General features: G+C 52.3%; 2 protein-coding genes across 2 annotated transcripts in view; one reads left to right on the top strand and one right to left on the bottom strand.

The window, feature by feature from the left end:
* Positions 1-6,767, top strand: part of NOLC1 (nucleolar and coiled-body phosphoprotein 1) — a 52,987-nt gene extending 46,220 nt beyond the window's left edge. Inside the window, exons 14-17 of the mRNA XM_008144231.3 lie at positions 3,282-3,388; positions 4,551-4,682; positions 5,276-5,427; positions 5,682-6,767. Of these exons, the coding sequence (XP_008142453.2) occupies positions 3,282-3,388; positions 4,551-4,682; positions 5,276-5,427; positions 5,682-6,109 (819 nt within the window). The 3' untranslated portion in view covers positions 6,110-6,767. The remainder of the gene's footprint in view (positions 1-3,281; positions 3,389-4,550; positions 4,683-5,275; positions 5,428-5,681) is intronic.
* Positions 6,597-17,961, bottom strand: PITX3 (paired like homeodomain 3). The gene is made up of 4 exons (XM_008144234.3): positions 17,839-17,961; positions 8,741-8,870; positions 8,398-8,600; positions 6,597-7,970 (listed from the first exon to the last, which is right to left on the bottom strand). The coding sequence occupies exons 2-4, from the start codon at positions 8,856-8,858 to the stop codon at positions 7,383-7,385; spliced, it is 909 nt and encodes a 302-aa protein (XP_008142456.1). The 5' UTR covers positions 8,859-8,870; positions 17,839-17,961; the 3' UTR covers positions 6,597-7,382.
* Between the last annotated feature and the right edge of the window lie 1,364 nt (positions 17,962-19,325).

Genomic DNA, 19,325 nt, shown 5'->3' on the forward strand with positions numbered 1-19,325 from the left:
ATAGAACCCAGGACCCTTCAGTCCGTAGGCTGATGCTCTATCCACTGAGCCAAACCAGCTAGGGCGATAATGTTCTTTTTTTTTTAAAATATATTTTATTGATTTTTTACAGAGAGGAAGAGAGAGGGATAGAGAGTTAGAAACATCGATGAGAGAGAAACATCGATCAGCTGCCTCTTGCACACCCCCTACTGGGGATGTGCCCGCAACCAAGGTATATGCCCCTGACCGGAATCGAACCTGGGACCCTTGAGTCCGCAGGCCGACGCTCTATCCACTGAGCCAAACCGGTTTCGGCATAATGTTCTTTTTAAAAAATGTATTTTTATTTATTTCAGAGAGGAAGGGAGAGGGAGAGAGAAATGAAACATTAATGATGAGAGAGAATCAATGATTGGCTGCCTCCTGCATACCCCACACCGGGGATCCAGCCTGCAAACCTAGGCATGTGCTCTGACTAGGAATCGAACCATGACTTCCTGGTTCATAGGTCAATACTCAACCACTGAACCATGCTGGCTGGGCAAATAATGTGTTTTAACATATATGATCTCTGATCCTCATAAACATGCTTCTGAGGTAGATGTTATTCCCATTTTACAGATGATAAAGCTGAGGCCAAGAGGTAAAAAGACCCAACAAACTTGGCATGTTTATCTCAGAGAAACAAAGAGCATCACCCAGATTTATAGGCTGAGGATTTCATTCTTTCAGTCATTCATGAAATAAATATTACCTGAGTACTTATTGTATGCCCAGAGTTAGGAGAATGATGTTGAACAAAATACATATTGCCTGCATTATGGAGCTCAAGGACTAGTGGGGAAAAAGGCATTAACCAAGAAATCATAAAAATAATGAAGTAATTATAAACTCTCATTGAAGAAAAGAATACCATGTTATGGGAACAATTTCTATATAATAGAGATACCAGACCAAGTCCTAGGATCAGGGAAGGTTTCCCCTAGGAAATAATTTCTGGAGATTTTTCTTTTTCTCTTCCACACACTCTGCCCTCAAGCCGCAAACTTCACAGAGATGACAATGTAAATGTCTTCATTTGAGAGACACCCAAGATTGAATATACATATTCTATGTGCATTTGTAAACCTTTGAAAATTATTCACCCTAACATTTCTATGTGTCTAGTCCATAATATCCTTTCATTGACATTATCTGGCTTGTATACTGACACCAACCTTGTGAAGTAGGCAGGCAAGCATGACTATCTACATTTTACTGAAGAAGAAAGAGAGTGTCAGAGAGGTTAGGCCCTGGCTGGTGTGGCTCAGAGATTGAGCATCGACCCATGAAACAGGAGGTCACCAGTTCAATTCCTGGTCAGGGCACATGCCCAGGTTTCAGGTTTGATCCCCAGTATGGGTCGTAGGGGTCGTGCAGGAGACAGCCAATTGATGATTCTCTCTCATCGATGTTTTTCTTTCTATATACCTCTCCCTCCCTCTCTCTAAGATCAATAAAAACATATATATATTTAAAGAGCTACTGAAGGGTTTTAAGCAGGAAAGTAGCATAATCCAATTTAGGTTTTAGAACCCACTTCTGGATAAGAGGACAGAAAGTGGTGGTTTTCAAAGTATGGTCTGGGACCAACTACTGGGTCAGAATCTCTGGGGCTAGAGCTCAGGATACTTATGATCAGCCAGATTTGGGAATTCTTTACAGGCTCTAACGCAATAGAGAGAGAGAAGCACTGTATTAGAGGAAGTGGTGCAACCAGGTAACATGACTAAGACAGTGGCTGTAGTAATCAGGTGAGAAGTGATGATGTACAGAGACAAAAGACTGCACTTGTGACCCATTCCCAGACGGTGGCTGAGGTCAAGGAAATGGAGCTGGGGTTCCTACCTGGGTCCTCTGGCTCCAGAGCCCGCGGGCTTTGCTGTTTATAGCTATATCTTTTTTTTTTTTAAATATATTTTATTGATTTTTTACAGAGAGGAAGAGAGAGGGATAGAGAGTTAGAAACATCGATGAAAGAGAAACATCGATCAGTTGCCTCTTGCACAACCCCTACTGGGGATGTGCCCGCAACCAATGTACATGCCCTTGACCGGAATCGAACCTGGGACCTTTCAGTCCACAGGCCGACGCTCTATCCACTGAGCTAAACCGGTTTCGACTATAGCTATATCTTGATTATAAATATTGTATACTAGTATTTAGTTATCTGAGCACTTGTTTTGCAAATCTTGTATTTCTTTCTCACTTTTATAAAACCTAGGAGAGAAATAAGGGACAGACGAGTAAAGGCCTTAAAAAGGCTGAGTACTCAGGCAAGGACAAAGGTAGATTTGATTAGACAATCACAGATTGGGGGAGAGAACAGAATACAGGGGAGATACACTGCACCTCCTCTTCCATTAACCCCAGGAGGCCTCCAGGAAACCTTAAGACAATAATCCCGGAGGCCCAGAGGGTGACCCCATTTCCTTCCCTGGGTTATTATTGGGTGTCAGGCTGAAGCAGTTCAGGAATTCAGGAAATTGTAAAGAAATCACGACAGCCTCCACAACCATCTTCTCAAACATAACATCAACAACCTCAACAATAAAATTCATTAAACTTCACCTCCCTGCCACCCACAACCACAGACCTGAAGGAGGCAGATGGAACTATGGGGAGAGGCTCTTTGCTGCTGCTTCCCCAGGCCGATTCGTCCTCAACCCTGGCCTGAGTTTTCCAGGGTCTCAGGGAAGCGGGGAAACTGATACGCCTATTTCTGGGTCAGGGCACCGGAGACTGAGGTCGTCTCCACTCACTCCTCGCTGTCAAGTAGGTCAGGATTAAAGCAAACTGAGGTAAAGGCTGAGGTTGGCGTTCCCGGGGAAGACTTGGACGTCCAAGTGCCTGGGAAGGCCACAGGAGCTAAGCCAAGCAAGGGAGAGTGGAGATGTTGTGGGGGAAAAGCATGGGAAAGGCGTGGCGAGGGGGGGTGTCTAGGACTGGCATTTGGGGCGGGCGTATGTGCGGAAGACTGACCAATCAGAGAGTGTGCTTCCGCCAAGGGGCGGGACAGAAGCCTGTCTGGGTGGAGATTGGATAACGGCGCCGCGGCTTGGCGACTCAGCGTTATATACGGCAGAGGCGGCCGCGGTGGAATGGGGTCCGACCGCAGCGCGCTTGTCTGAGTCGGGTGCTCCTCCGCTTCCCGCGGAGTTCCGTGGGTCCTGGGTCCGTTCTGTCCCGCCCCCAGGTTCGCTCCTCGGCCCCCCCACCTGTCGTTCAGCTCCCCAAGCTCCCGGCCTTGACGTTTGCAGAACGAAATGGGGACAGTCATGAATGCCTCCGACGGGAAAGAGCCGCTGCTCCAGCCCTACAACTTCGAGCAGTTCTTGGACCTAAGGCCCTTTTTGGAAGAGTACTGGTGAGACCCGGGGAAGGGGAACGGGAAAGGCCATGCCAAGGTCGCGATCCCGATGACTGACATGAGCGGGGGTGGGGGAGACACTGCCCGCAATGGTTTTCTTAAAAAGCAAAGGTACCGGGCTCTCCTGGGCTGGCTGCACATTCCCGCTGTCCGAGGTGCAGGCGGTGTGATGCCGCAAAGAGATTAGATCTGGAAGAGAGAAAGGGGTGGGGGAGAGAAAGAGAGAGAGGCGGAAATAAGAGGATGGGCTGAGGAATGTGCGAGGAGACAGAAACCAAAGGGAAAGAGTGTAGTGAGAACTGGTCTCTGAGGAATGGGGCTGATTTGAACTCCTAGCCCCACCAGCCTATAGACGATTCTTCTTTGTCCTTTGTGGCCGCGTGCGGCCGGGTGTGCCCGTGTACATAGTGCTGGTGCCGAGGGACAGCCAGTCCTTCACAATCATCACGTTGTTCTCCGAGTGTTTCATCGTCCCAGCTGGGGAGAAGGGGGCAAAGTCAGGGAGCTCTTCAAGATTTCCGTCGGGCTCTCTGGCCCTGCCCTGAGGCTCCTCCAAGGTGTCTGTGGGCTGACTTTGTGCTCCAGCCAATTTGGTGGAAGCTATTTGCCACATTCTTCTTACACCACAGCCCTGTGTTGTTTCTAGGCATGGGCCAGCCCTTGTCACCCACTTCCACTGAGAGAGCAATAATCACAAAACCCTTGGACACAGGCCCTGCAATGTGCTATGTACTTTGCATATTTTTACTCCTCACCTGAGGAGGTGTTATTATTGATTTGAGAGAGAGAAATATCAATGTGCGAGAGAAACATTGATCAGTTGCCTCCTATACGTGCCCTGATGGGGGATCGAAACCACAACCTGGGTATATGCCTTGACCAGGTTTGAACCCGCCACCCTCTGGTGTACGGGACGATGCTCCACCGAGTACATCCTAAGTACTTACGTATATAGTAACGCTGTCAGGAGAGAGTATTATCCCCTTTTACAAATAAGGAAACGGAGGCTCTGAGAACAGAGTAGTTTTTCCAATGTCACAAAGTTAGTGGGTGGCAGAGGTGGAACTGCAATCCAGAGCACTCACTTGGAGAGATGAGTGGGTATTTCTCTAACCAGCACCCACCCATGAGCCCATCCCCTGTGCCTTCTGCCTGCCAGGACAACCTCATTTCCCATAGCTCTGACCTACCTGCTGTTCATCTTTGTGGGGCACAACTGCATGAAGGCGCGGAAGGGCTTCAGCCTGCAGGGGCCTCTCACCCTTTGGTCTTTCTGCCTTGCAGTCTTCAGGTAAGACACTCCTCGCTTCTCCTGTACACCCTAGACCCTCGCTCCAACCCCAAAAGCTTTCTAGAAACCTCAATTGCATCAACTCCCCAAGTTGCCCCCAGCTCCCCCTATCCCATTCTCTCAGCTCTAGCGCCCCTCCCCAGCTTCCCCTCTCCTTTTTCCCCAGGCACCAGACTGGCAGTTTCTGTTCTCTCATGAGTCCTCTTGTGCTCATGGAGTCTGTATACTTCCATCAAATTTCCCCAGACTTTAAGGTCCTCCAGTAACTTCCCTAGCCCCTCCTTCCCATAGTTCCTCCCCCATTGACATCCCCCATCCTGCCACCCATCTTCTCATAGGCTTCTACCCATCCCAAGAATTCTGTTCCTTAACTCAACTTGCAGTCCCATCCTCCAGCATTCCCTGGTCCTTTCCCAGCCTTCATCTCCTCTAGATTGCTGGTTGGATTTATCAGACTGGCTCCAGGATCTCAGAAGCCATGACTCCTGGAAGGATGGGAAGGTGGCGGAGCTTGGGTCCTGACCTGGCTGAGGAGGAAGGGTGGATTGGTGTCTGGGAATGATCTTACACCCTTTTCCTCTGTCCCATTTCAGTATCCTGGGGGCAGTGAGGACGTGGGGCTTGATGGGAACTTTGATACATAGGCATAGCCTAAAGCAGACTGTGTGCTTCTCCGCCTTCATCAACGACTCTGTGGTCAGATTCTGGTCCTGCCTCTTTGTTTTCAGCAAGATCATTGAACTTGGTGAGTGGCAAGGTTTTGTCTCTCTGGCACCCAGTCAACTGCATCCTTCCTCAGTTTCCCCCTTGCCCATCACATCGAGAGTCCCTTCCCCACCCCTGGTCCTAACAACACCTCTCACCCAAGCCCCGCTCCAGATTCTCTGCCACAAAATCCCCTCTCCCCACCCCGAGAATTCCCCCTTTGCCCCCCACATTCAGTGCAGAGGGTGGTCCCAACACTGGGTGGTATGTCAGCTATGACTCCCCATCTCCCAGGAGACACAGCCTTCATCATCCTGCGTAAGCGGCCACTCATCTTTGTGCACTGGTACCACCACAGCACAGTGCTAGTGTTCACAAGCTTTGGATACAAGAACAAAGTGGCTGCAGGCGGCTGGTTTATGACTATGAACTATGGTGTGCATGCTATCATGTACACCTACTACACTCTGAGGGCTGCCAAAGTGAAGCCCCCCAGGTGGTTCCCCAGGCTCATCACCAGCCTGCAGATCCTGCAGATGTTTATGGGAGCCACTTTCGTCATCCTGGCTTACATCTGGAGACAGGAACAGGGATGCCACACCACAACGGAACAATTCTTCTGGTCCCTCATGGTGTATATGACCTACTTCATCCTCTTTGCCAACTTCTTCTACAAAACCTACATAATGCCCAAGGTGAAAGCCAAGACCAAGAGCGAGTAAATGGTTGGAGAACAAGAAGGGGCTCCAGGCGCTCTCCTCCCCAGGGCATGAAGGGGTTTAGTTTAGGTTTGGGAGAATGATTAGGAGGTTTTCCCTGCATGGTTTCGCCACAGGATGTGTGCCCCAAGGTGGCAGGAAGTTATGACAGACAAGAAACACCAACCATGGGAAGGGGATGTGATCTAGTACTTTGATGTTTCTGTTTTTAATGTGAAGGCCAAGCAGACCCTGAGATGGGGCTGGGACTGGGGAGGATTCCCACAGCCGAGTTATTTATATTTCTGTATAGAAACCTTTCTCTTCTTGCTCTATTTTTAAATTAAATATTTCAAGAAGACTTCTGGGTTTGGGGGATTTTGGGACAGGAGGGGTCTGCTGTGGTGGGAAATGGCTGCTGGCAATGGGATGATCAGTAGGTTAGACGTCTAAGAGGATGTGTGGATGAGAAGCACATACACAGACACTCAATAAGAATCCTAGTTTTGGTAGGCACTTAATAAATGTCTGTTACAGAACAGAATTTTATTGCTGTTAGAGGCCCAAGCCCCTCATTGGAACAGTGAGAAACAGGTGCAGAAAGGCGGAGTAACTGCTCTAAGGTTCGTAGGCTTCCTAAGTTGCAGAAGTGACATCTGTTACAGACCAGATCTTCCAGTTATCCTCCACAAGACCGCAAGGTGGCGCCGCAGCACCAACTTTAGCCAACGCCCGCCAAGCGGCTAGTCCCCCAAGCCAACCACACAAACACGCCAGCACGCGCGCGCCCCTCCTCGGCTCCTTGGCTTCCCCATGCCGGTGTTAGCGGCCGAGGGGGACTGAAGCCCTAGAAACATGGACCCTCACCGCTTCCTGGACCTTACCCAGCTCTGTTTTAGACCTGGGGGAGGATGAGGGAAAAGGGCTCAACTGCAACTCTGAATCATCAGGCCTTTCACTGTCCGCGCACGTTTATTTCATTTATCTTTGAAAATGATAAAATGGGAGAGGAGAGTCTGGAGAAGGCGGGGTGGGCCAAGGGTGAGTTGGCCCCCGGGGAACTGGTCCCTGTTCCTGTCCTTAGTCCCAGGGGCATGGACTGTGTGTAGGGCCCAGTCCACCCCTCGGGGCTGGGAGTGGGAGGGCGCTCTCCGGAGCTGGCCGCCTCCCTCCCCCCAAGCTGCCCCAGCATCCCTCTCCGACTCCCGGGCGGGATCTAGCCCATCCAGACGACCCCAGTCCGGGAGGCTGTGAATCATCGACCCCGTCCTCGGGGACGATAGACTGGCTCGGGCACTCATACGGGCCGTTCCACGGCGTACTGACAGGGACTGAGGTTGGCTGCCGGGGGCGGCCCGGGTACCGTGGGGTAGCTGAAAGAGGCGTGCTGTTTGGCCTTGAGCCTCAGGCTGGCCAGACTCGAGTTACATGGGTCCCGATAGACGTAAGGGGAGGAGGCGGCTGCAGCAGCAGCTGCGGCGGCTGAGGCGTAGGGGCAGGACACTGCCCCGGAGGACACCGAGGCTGGAGCCAGCCCAGGGGGCCCCCCGCCCAGGCCTTGCAGGGCCCCGGGCCCCGGCACCGTGCCCGGGGCGGCCGTGGCGGAGGGCACCATGGAGGCGGCGATGGAGCTGGGCGGCGAGAAGACGGGCTGCGAAGCCAGAGGCCCCACGTTGACCGAGTTGAAGGCGAACGGGAAGGTCTTGGCGGCGAGCGGCGGGCCGAGCGCCTTGGGTGGCCAGTTGCCGTAGGAGTAGCCGGGGTACACTTCTTCGTAGGGCGGCACCAGCCCCCCGAGCGGCGCCGCGAAGCCGCCCTTGCACAGCTCCGCCTGCTGGCTGCGCTCGCGCTTCCGCCACTTGGCGCGCCGGTTCTTGAACCACACCTGCGGGGAGAAAAGGCTGTCGGGCGGGGATCCCGGACCGGGCCGGGGCCGTTCGGAGGATTAACAAGATGAGGTGGCTGGACACGGGAATGGGGTCGTGGAGGAGCACATGGAGTCAGGGAGCTGAGCAGCAACTAAGTCAAGGGCGACGGCGCGGGGAGTCGTTTGGGTCGAGGAGGGGTGGCGAGGAGAAGGAGCGATAGTCCCAGGGGAGAAGCAGCGTGCGGTCTGGAGTGATAGGGTGAAGGTTGGTGGGAAGAAGGCCGTGTGGGGTGGCGGACCGGGGCTTTGGGACTTCGGGTGCCGGGTGTCGGATCCGAGGATGGGGCAGGCAGGGCAGAACCACAGGTTGCAGGTTTCTAAGCTACTCGCCAAGCGGGCCCGAGAGGAAGACCGGGGCGGGGTTGCGGATCTGGGAGCGCCGTACCCGCACGCGGGCCTCGGTGAGGTTGGTCCACACGGCGATCTCCTCGCGCGTGCTCATGTCGGGGTAGCGGTTCCTCTGGAAGGTGGCCTCCAGCTCTTGCAGCTGCTGGCTGGTGAAGTGCGTGCGCTGCCGCCGCTGCTTCTTCTTGAGCGAGCCGTCTTCGGGGGAGCCGCCGGGCAGCGAAGCCGAGGCCTTCTCCGAGTCTGGGACCGGGTTGGGGTTAGGTCACAGGGATGACCGGGCTGGGGTACCTCTTCCACCGGCCTCTCACTCCCACCCGGGCCCCACCCCCATTAGGGATTGAGCTGTTATCTCCCCTACGCCCAGGAGGGGGCGCGCTCACCACTGTGTTCTTGGCCCTTGCAGCCGTGTTCTGGGAGTGGGGGGTGGGGAGTGCCCGCGTCTGACAGTGATAGGGTCGGGCTCCGGGCCTCCGCCTCGCTGAGCAGGCCGAACTCCATGGAGAGAAGACTCTGGAGGGAAGAGAAGACACAGACCAGGCCAATGGGGATAAAATCTCCGGGTTATCTGGTTCCCAGAAGTGTTTCCCCCCAGGTTCACTGTCCCCTTTCACAGCCACCAACATAAAGCTACTCCTGTGTGGGGTGCCCTAGGATAGAATGGGGAAACAGCAGCCTAAGGGGAAAAAGGTGTATACTCAAAAACTTAATGAGTTTACACACTAGACTTTGTTTTGTTCACTGCCAGGCACCTAGAACTGTGCCTGGTGCACAGTTGGTGTTCAATAGATATTTATTGAATTAATGAAAACCACAACGATTGCACACCATACCATCCCTCTCACACGAATGCCCAAAATTCCCATAAACTTATACATGCCCCTCAGTCAATCACACCTAACCCATAGCCGGAACCTCTGTTGCTCATTGAACCAGGCCTGATACTTCTCCCATAATCACTGCTGTCAATTAGGAGTGCTTACTGTGTGCCTTTATCTCATTCTCTCTCCCCTCACAGGAATGCATCAATATTAAGTATGATCACCTTTTTCAGGTGATGAAATTGAGACTTGAAGTAACAATTAAGGGTCACAGAGCTTGTAAGCAGTGGAACTGGGATCTGAACCTGGTCTGGGAGACTCCTAAGCTAATGTTTTGTTTTTCTTCTCCATTTGTTTTTTCTTCCTCCTTGATTTAAAAATACATTTTTATTGATTTCAGAGAGGAAGGGAGAGGGAAAGGTAGAGACATCAATGATGAGAGAAAATCATTGATTGTCTGCTTCCTATATGCCCCCTACTGGGGATTGAGCCTGAAACCCGGGCATGTGCCCTGACAGGGAATGGAACCATGACCTCCTGGTTCATACGTTGACGCCCCACCACTGAGCCACACTGGCTGGGCTTCGTTTGCTTTTTTCAAATTGTGTTCTGTAGGGCCCCTACCCAGAAACCCCCTCAGGGACTGGAACTCAGGGCTAGTCTCAAGGATGGTACCCTAGCCTGGTCTTGATTTGATCTGCTACATCTAGGGTAGCTCTGCTTTTGACTGTTTTGTTCATGCTTTCTGGAGAGACTTCGTTTGAAAAAAAAAAGGGTTCCAGAATAAAAACCCAGTTTGAAAACCACTAGGCATTCGGCTCTGTCTGATTCTGTGCCTGTCCAGACACACTTCGCATCCTACCAGTCATTGTTCTACTCACATGCACAGCCTCTACTAGGCCCACCCCAGGCAGGCAGTAGATATGAGCTTCTGAAAACCCCCTTGCTACCCTCACTTTCGATCCAAACCTTCCCTGACATTACCCAGGAGCCTGCTTGGGTCCCTCTTCAAGTCTCCCCTGCAGACTTCTCTTTTCTGCCGGCTCCCCCAGGCCCTCTCTGGTAGGAGGGAGGGAAAGGGACACTGGTGGGGCTCGAGAAGTCTGGATGCCTCTAAGTCAGAGGAGAACCAAAGGAGGGGAGGGACAGAGGGACAAGGGTGAAGAGCTGGGTGGGAGGGGTCCATCTACCTTCCCATTAGGTAAGTGCAAGGTGGCACTAATGTGGTGGATTAGCCCAAGTTGAGATGTTTGTCACTTGGCTGCTCTGAATTTATTAGGAGCCTTTCTCAGGGAGGCACAGATGGGCAGTGGCCTGTATTTGCACATGGTAATGCCCCCTTCAACCAGCTCAGAGAGGACAGCTGTCCCCTGCCCCCAACCTCTCAAGTAAGATTGGGGTGGGACAGAGGTCAAGGCAGGAGTGGAGGAACAACCCTTGTTCTTTCCTCCGGCACAGGAGGCTAGACCTTGGACCTTTTCCTAGGACTAAAGAGGCAGGGCTGAAGGGGATCTGGGAAGGAAGGAGAGAAGTCAGGCCAGGGTGGAGGTGCTCAGCTTACCTCTCGCAGGCCTGAGGTCAGGAGTCAGAGGCTTGAGGCTGGCTCAATGCTCTGGTGGAAGGGAGATGCCCTTGGGAGGGACCGGGAGCAGTCTTGACTAGTAGCTCTTCCCAAATAGCTGGGAAGGCACAGAACTGAGAGCTGGACAAAGGGGTGCTCTGAAGTCTCCTTTTACTTTATACCCAAGAGGACGAAGAAGGTAAAGGGGGTCCAATACATGATGACAGAGGAGACTCGACTTTGGGTGGTGAGCACACAATAGAGTATACAGATGTCTTATTATAAAGTTGCACACCTGAAACTTATATGTTATTAACCAACGTTACCCCAATAGATGTAATAAAAAATAAAATAAAATAAGTATATTTTTTAAAAAGATGCCCTCAAAATGTCAACCATGCCTCTGATTTCTCCAGAGGTCACAGGAGCAACAAAGAACTGGGAAAAGAGACATTTGGGTTTGCCTGTAGGGAAAGCTAAATCCCACCGTTGCCATTTATCCTCCCAGTCTGCTTTGGCTCCAGACTTCTAATTTTCCAAACTCCCCCTTCCCCCAGCATTCCATACCTGTGTCTTGGTTTCACCCTTTATTTCAGCAAAGGGAGGCAGGGTGAGGAGAGATAAGGGCCAGAGTAAAAGATGAAGCTGAGAAAGCAGAGTTCAGGCAGTGTGTTCCTAGAGACAGACAGACACACATGCAGACTCACAGAGGCCCCCACTCAGACAAAATAAGCACTTGGACTTGGAACTAGAGGCATACAAACACACACTCTCCCACACATGTGCTCCCACATTCAAGCAGACAGACACACACTGTCACACAGTCTCCTCTCTCTGTGACAGGGACAGCTGCCTTGGCTGTTTTGGAACTAGCCATTACCCTCCCCCCCTCCCTTTCCTGGCCCCTCTGAACCTCAGCTTTCAGTCCCAGGAACTAAGGACTCTGTGGGGGAGGAGGAGGCCAAAGGAGCCAGGGGAGTGGTCTGCACTCAGTGGCTGCTGGGGAAAGCCTGTTTGGCTGAACGGGGAGATGGCAGGAAAATGCCGGAGGGAGAGGATGAGGCGGGGGTGGGGGCAGAAACTGCTCGGGCCTCTTTTAGTGAAGTAATCTGGTATAGCCCAAAGAAATTAGGTTTAGAGTCAAAAGATCTTGGTCCATGTCCTGGCTCTCCAACTTACTAGCTATGTGATCTTGGCAAATTACTCTACCTCTCTGAGCATATTTTTTCACCTCTAAAAGGGAGATCATAATCCCTTCCCTACCTACCTTCTGTATTGTTATAAGGTTAAAATAAAATATAACATGTAAAAATGGGTACAACTCTATCCAAGTATGTTTCTTTCTTATTCGTAGAAGAGATGCTTATTTAGCACTTTCTATGAGCTGGGATTGAGTAAGGCACCAAGGACAGAGTGGCAAATAAGAGCTCATCCTCATCTCTGCTCTTGCTTGAGTGGTTCGCCTCCCTAGACCCTGCATCTCCCAGTGAAGAATTTCTCTGGTGAATGAAGAGGTGAGTATACTGCATTGTAGAGGAGGATGCGAATGTGTGTTGCGAGCACGCTGTCCTGAACATAAAGATGAGCCCAGTCAATAAGGTAACAGCAAAATGGGTAGAGTAACCCAAGTTGGGAGTCACTTTGGGGACCAGGGACTGGTAAAGGAAAGAAGGAAGCCTCAGGCCCCTGACTGGGTTACTGGTAGGAGATAGAGGGGATGAGAAGGGCCCTGACTGTGAAACGGAAAACAACACTAAAGCCTGGCAAGTGATAGGAAAATGAAGGGTGGGGCATAGGTATCTAGCATTCTGGTGCCCTGGTGGGCTGGTGAGGCAGAGGCTGCGGGAGCCAAGTGGTTGTCTGAGCTGGAGACAGGTCGGCTGAGGATTAAGCTCCCTAAACTGCAAAACTGAGACTGAGGCCAAGGACGTCACCTCACTCAGTGGACAGGGACAAGCAGTAGGTCTTGTAGCCACAGGTTTGGTTGATGCTGATAGGAAGTGCCAGGCAGGACCAAAGAGGGCCAAGAGGTAACAGTGGTGCTGAGTTCAGCTTTGGGAGGGGCTGCCTGTCCCACCACCAGTCTTTCTGACACCCCCTGGTGTCAGAGGGCAATCCTAGCCCTAAGGAGAAGGGAGTGGGTACAGGGGTGCTCTGATTGTGAGGCACAGGCTGGAATTACAGGAAGATGTCATAAACTGCAGCAAGAACAAAATACCCAATATATATTAAGGTGGAGAGCAGAGACTATCATAGGCCAGAGAGGCCATAGTGGGGAGGCCATGGTTGATCCAAGGGGTTCCTGGCAAGAGGTCAACTGCCATGTGTACCCACTTTTGTCCTGAAGCCAAAGGGGTAAACCAGGGCCATGGCCAGAAAGCCCCAAAGAAATTACAACATCAATGCCTAAGGCAGGAAACACACCCTGGAACTTAAATAGGAGAACTTTCTCCTGCAGGGACAGGGTAGAGGAAGATAAGAGGGGATGGAGTTGTGATGCTGTGGCTCAGCCAGGAGCAAGTTGGTGAGCAGGTGTAAATCAGGTCCCTAAACCATTCTGTAAACCTGAAGCTGAAGCGAGGCCCGTAAGTGCACACAGCCTCACATTCATTAGTGATGCTGAGCACCCAAACTGTCTGGTCTGCTGAACTGCAGTGGCAAATGGGAACGAATAAAGACGGCTGGAGACAAGCTCACAGCCCCAAGAGGGAACCCTAAGATTCAGGTGGAGGCAGCAATAATTTGGTATACTTAATTTACTAAGGGGTAAATTACTAAGGTTCAGAGACATGAACCTCCACACTGTTCCTTCCCTTCCTTCCTTCTTTCCTTCAGCAAGTGTTGGTGCTAAGACAGATCCCCAAGACTGGTAAGGCAAAGACCCTAGCTTCTAGGAGCCTGCAATCTAGGAAGGCAAACAGGGCACAGAATGAAATGATGGGCTGCATGAGTCTGTTTCTCAGATTTTGTTGTTGTTTTTTAAAAATATATTTTTATTGATTTCAGAGAGGAAGGGAGAGGGAGAGAGAGATAGAAACATCAATGATGAGAGAAAATCATTGACTGGTCGCCTCCTGCACGCCCCCCACTGGGGATCGAGCCCGCAACCTAGGCATATGCCCTGACCAGGAATGGAAGCCCAGGTAAGGTGTATGTTTTGGGGCTAAGAGATTGTAGCAGGTTCAGAGGGCAACAGGGACAATGAGAGATCATCAGAGAAAAATGGGTCAGGCTGGGGAGGTGTCTCCAATGAGGGGTGGTGGTTCAGGTTTGATCCGATCTAGGCTAGAGCATCTCCAGATTTTCCATTAAAAACCCCACCAAGACTAGTAAGAGAGAATATCACCCTGGAAAACTAGGGGCACAACCTAAAACAGTTGCCTGCCACCAACCAGGATGAAATTTCTTTGCGCTCTCCAGCCGTATGTTAAAACTGAAAGTAAATTTTGTATTCTATTCCATAAGTTGTTATGTTTGTTTTAATATAAAAATAAAGTGTTCTCTCCAAATCTCCAAGTGACATCATCACACCAGGAAGATAGATGGGCCATGTTTAGCCTGCAGCGTCATGCTCCTCTCTCTCCTATACTGCCCTCTTCCACTTCAGCCCCCTACAGAGAAGCATTGCTCCAAGCAGTGTGTGTGTGTGTGTGTGTGTGGGGGGGGGGTGTCACTGGAGGCTTAAGGCAGGAGAGTGACATAAAAGCAGCATCTTTGGGACCTTTATTTGGCCTTGGTGAGCAGAATAGATTGGGCAGGGGAGAGATGGGAAAGGGGCTCTTTGACAGCAGTTCTTTCTCATTCCACCACCTATCTTTTCCTTTCTTTCTCCACCACTCTTATCATGGCTCCCTGTTGGTGACTATGGGCTAGACAGTCTAGATAATCCCAAAGTTCAAGACCTAATGGGTCCTTCAGATTAGCTGCCATCTCTCTCCCCCACACTCTGGGAAGCATCATTTAGAGTGAATAGAGAAGAAAAGATTTGGGTGGTTCCTTCCACCTCTCATCCCCATCCCAGCTCAGCATTAGTCTGCCTCCCCTACCCTCCCTTCCTGGACCTGGGTCTTGGATCCATATTCACATCCTTAAGCAGCAGACAGGCAGGGAATAGATCAGGATATTTGGCCTGGTAGAGGAGTCAAGCATTTGGGGAGCTCCTTTAAACTCTTCTCAGAGAGGGGCAGGGGTAATGGCTGGCATCTGAAGCCTGAGATAGGGTGTTTCATCTGTCATTGAGAATCTTCCTGTGGCTGGATCAGGGATGCTGGCTGGCTGATTTAAGACTTGAGACACCACCCTTCCAAGCAAAGATTCTACAGTTTGGGCATAATAACGGCAGTAATATTTCTTGTTTCTATGGTGCTTTTCCATTGGCAAAGGGCTTTCATATATATGATTTCATTTAATGCTTACAACCACTGTGAGTGGCAGGAATGACCAACCCCATTTAACCTCTGAGAAGATGAATTTGTCCAAGGTTACACAGATTGAAGACCAAGAACGGAGGTCTTTGCACTCCTAGCCCCCTCCACCCCAGCAGCCCTTTGAGGCTCTGACATGCACGGATCCTCCCAAGCCCCAAAGAATTCTGTTCCTACTTCCTGACTCTACCAACCCTCTGGAAATGAGCTCTGGAAGTTGACTGCCCACCTTGTGCCAAGGGACATTTTCCTATTCATCTTGTGCTAGCATCATTCCAGCTCTAAGAGGCCCCTCCTCTCTGGTTTCAGGATCTGAGGAGCAAACAAGTCTTCTGTTTATCGATGCCTTTCATTATTTTGTGGATTTTTCATCCTATCTCACTTCCCAGAGGCCTAAACTTTGAAGTTTGCCCTCTCCAGCAGCCACTGGCTCCCCATTCTGTGAACTATTCTCTGACACTTCTCTAGGCCCATGATATTCTTCCCAGGAGCCAGTGACGCAGGCATGCACTCAGCTACATGGTTTTATGCAAGGATAGGAGAAGGTTCTGCCTTCTGTTTCCAGTCATCTTCATTATAATGCTGTTGCTTTTTTGGCCAAATCAGAACTTTGGGCTAAGGTCTTCAGGCAACCATCTGTAACACCTTCCCTATTCCTTTCCTGACTCAGAGACTTTCATCAGCCATAATTTCTGTGATTTTCAAAGGTGATGGGAGCTCAAGCCCCTGAAAAGGGTATCAGAATATGGTGAGAGTACTGGTTTGACTCTATGTTTATCAAAAAGGGGCAAGGAGCAAAGAAGGCTGAGAAACAATGTTCTAGCTGGTAATACGTAAACTTTAAAACTGAAGAATGGAGGTGGGAGTGAGGGTAATATGTATTGTATGTCACTCATGGGTGGAGGATGAGAAAGTTTGATATCCACTTGTTTAAATTATTTACTCATTGCTAAACACATCACCTTGCACTTGCCCCATGAAAACCCAGTCTCCAACCCGGCTGTTTTTCTCATTAACATAGACTGGGAGAGTTCTCTCTACTCTGTTCTCTTCAGCCTAACCAGAGTCTGTCTAGTTAAAGAGTTGGGGTCAGGATGGGTGGTGATTGTAGGGGTCCAAAGAATCAGGGCCCTCCCCCAGCTAAAGGGAACACACACAGGACCGTTGGGTATGGCTGAGACCTCCTACCCAAACAGAGTTGAGGGCTTCATGTTGGACCTAAGACTCTTGATTCCAAGTGTCTCCTTCCTACCTCCGCTCAGCCATCAGGGTGTTTTTGAGATTGGTGGGGCTGAGGGAGCAAAAAGGGAATCAAGACCACAGGGTTTGCTTTGCTAAAGGACTGCAGTTTTCTCTTCAGGCCTGGGCTCCTGCTCCCTGCAGAGAAGGCACCTTTAACCTGCTAACACCCAGGTAAGAAGTTTAGGGGTGTCTCATCAGCTGTATTAGAATTAGGGGTTTCCTCGGAGTTTGTGAAGGCACCGAGGTTAGCAGGGGCTTGTGCTGGGCTCCTCCTCGCCCTCCCATTGCCCTTTGTGGTTCACTCCTCTTTCTGGACTTGATTCCCACTAGCAGCCCCACTAATGGATTTCTCCGCTCAGATTCGGATTCTGGAAGTCCAGGCGATGCTTGGATCTGGTCTGAATTGGAGAGGGAATCTCTCCCACCACCACATCGCCCGCCCCAAGGCCCAGCTGTAGGCTTTACTCTCACTCCCCGCTCCCGAGCCCCACAGCCCCCAGGAACAGAAACAAGTTTGCAAAGTGGGATTTGAGGCGACCCACCACAGCGAACCCCCCATGCACACGCAGCCCTGGGTAGGCGCTGCCGGGTAAATGGACATGCCGCTCGGCCAGGGACATTCTGTCACCGCTGCCTGACCCAGCGCCTGCTCCAGGGAGACCCACCTCGCCGCCTCGGACATTCTGTCCGCTACCAGCCCTGCGCGCTGCGGACATTCTGTCCGACTTCGTGGCGGCCCCAGGCTGGGACCCGTGCGGACCCTGACACCCCAAGCCGGGCACTCCAGATCCGCTGCCTGGGATTCGGGCTGCTCAGCCACTGCCCTGCCGCCCGCACAGCGACCATCTGACCTGGTGGCGGCCAGCCTCTCACTACAAGGCTCCTGTCGCAACTGCGAAGCAGCTGAAAAGAAAAGCGTGTGCGACTAGGCGCACCCCTACTCCCAGTCCCTGGAGTCTGATCTGAGCCCCAGACAAGGGGCGTTGGACGCCGCCAACGGCCCCAATACTGGGCAGCCGCAGCCAACTCTCCCCACTGGCCAGGGCCTCAGCAACCCCTTTTGCTCCCTGGCTGTCTGCCCTGCGCCCTCTGATTCTAGGGTGCTTTCTGGTAATGGTTACCCGACTCTCTCTAGACCCCGCTGCGCGGAGCCCCTGTCCTGGTTTCCTGTCTCCAGCTTCTCTTCGGGTCCCCCGACTTCTTTCCCCCGCCCCCCCCCCCCCGACCCGTTTCTGTCCTCCAAGTTCTGACTCTGAATTTCCCTTTCCCTAAGTCCTGGCCCTGGGTCTGCAGTCCGCCCTCCCAGTTTCGACCCGTCCCCCAGGTACCGTTCCCCAGTTCAGCCGACCCAAGTCCCGTTTTAGGTTTCCCAAAGTCCAGCCATGGCCCCTTGACCCCTGGAGCCCGTGTCCCCGCCACGGTCAAGCACTCACAGTGAGTCCCGCAGCAGGCAGACTCCCGGCAGCGGCGGTGGCGGCGGCGGCCGTAGTCTGGAGGGCAGGCAAGGGCCAGGGGCCGGACACCCGGCCTGGATGGGGGCTGCCCCCCTGCGCCCGGGCCGCCGCTCCGCTCGGGCGCTCCGGGACTGAGGAGCTGAGGGAGAGAGGGAGACTCGCCGGGAACTGCCGCCCCCCGCCGGCGCCCATTCACTTTATGGCAGCCCAGGGCGCCCCCAGCCCGCAGCTGCGAGCCTAGCGGGCAGGGACCCGCCCCCTTCCAGCTGCTCTTCCCAGGCTTCACCCTTTCCAGCTGTGAATCCTCAGGTCCCGCCTTCGGGGGTGGGGTCCGGCCGGCGTGCTGCCAAGAGCCCCGCCCCCTGACCAATCGGAGGCACGCCTCGGCAGCGGGGACACGCCCCTCCCCACGTGGCTGGAACCGCGCTCCAGCCAGAACGCGTTGGTAGAATCACACCCGGGAGGGTGGGGTGGGCCGTGCAGCCCCACGCAGCCGGGGCCCGCCAGCGGCGCGGCAGTGCCAGGCCGCCACCCCGAGTGGAGCGGAGCGGAGCGGTGCCGGGGATAGGGCTGCCAGGGTGCCAGGTGGGAGGGCGCACGGGCCGGGAGAGGCCGCCGGTTTTCAGAGCTCAACTTTGTTGCCGCTCAAGTTTCCGCAATTTTCTCCACTTGTCGCTGTCTGTCTCTTTGCCCTTTTGTGTCTGCTCCAATCCTCCCACGTCTCGCCTTTCTTTCCCCTTTTTTTCTCCTTCACAGCTTTGCTCCTGCTGTTTATTCCTCTCCTTCCTCCTCTGCCACTTTGAAAGGCTACGTTATCTTTCCCCCTACTCCTCTTTTTCCTCACACCTTTCTTTTTTAAGTTCTTTATTGTTAATGTATTACATAAGTCTCCTTCCCCGCCCCCCCCCCTTCACCTCTCCCCGGCTGCCCCCAACCCCAGCACAGGCCCTCAACCTACCCCCCGCCGCGGGCCCGCCCCCCCACCCCGTCTGTGTCCATTGGTTATGCTCATGAATGCATACAAGTCCTTCTGTTGATCTCTTACCCCCACACCCCCTCACACCTTTCTCTCCTTCCTCTTTTTGACGATATCCCAACCTTTCCCCCGTTTTCTCCTCCAAGGAAGGTGGCTTCATGGAGAAAGCAGAGTTTGGAATGAGACAAAGCAAAGCATCATTCTAACCCTGCCACCAACCACATCATTACGGAATGACCTTTTTTTTAAAAAAAATTTTTTTTATTGATTTCAGAGAGGAATGGAAAGGGAGAGGAAAAAAAAGTCAATGATGACAGAGAATCATTGATTGGCTGCCTCCTACATGTGCCGGTGACTAGAATTGAACCCAGGACCCTTCAGTTCACAGGCTGACGCTCTATCCACTGAGCCAAGCCAGCTAGGGCCTGAGTGACCTTGGACAAGTAACTATCACTCCCTTACCCCACCCACCCCAAACAGTTTCAGGTGG

Source organism: Eptesicus fuscus, chromosome 17 (assembly GCF_027574615.1).
Source record: "Eptesicus fuscus isolate TK198812 chromosome 17, DD_ASM_mEF_20220401, whole genome shotgun sequence".
Classification (NCBI taxonomy): domain Eukaryota; kingdom Metazoa; phylum Chordata; class Mammalia; order Chiroptera; family Vespertilionidae; genus Eptesicus; species Eptesicus fuscus.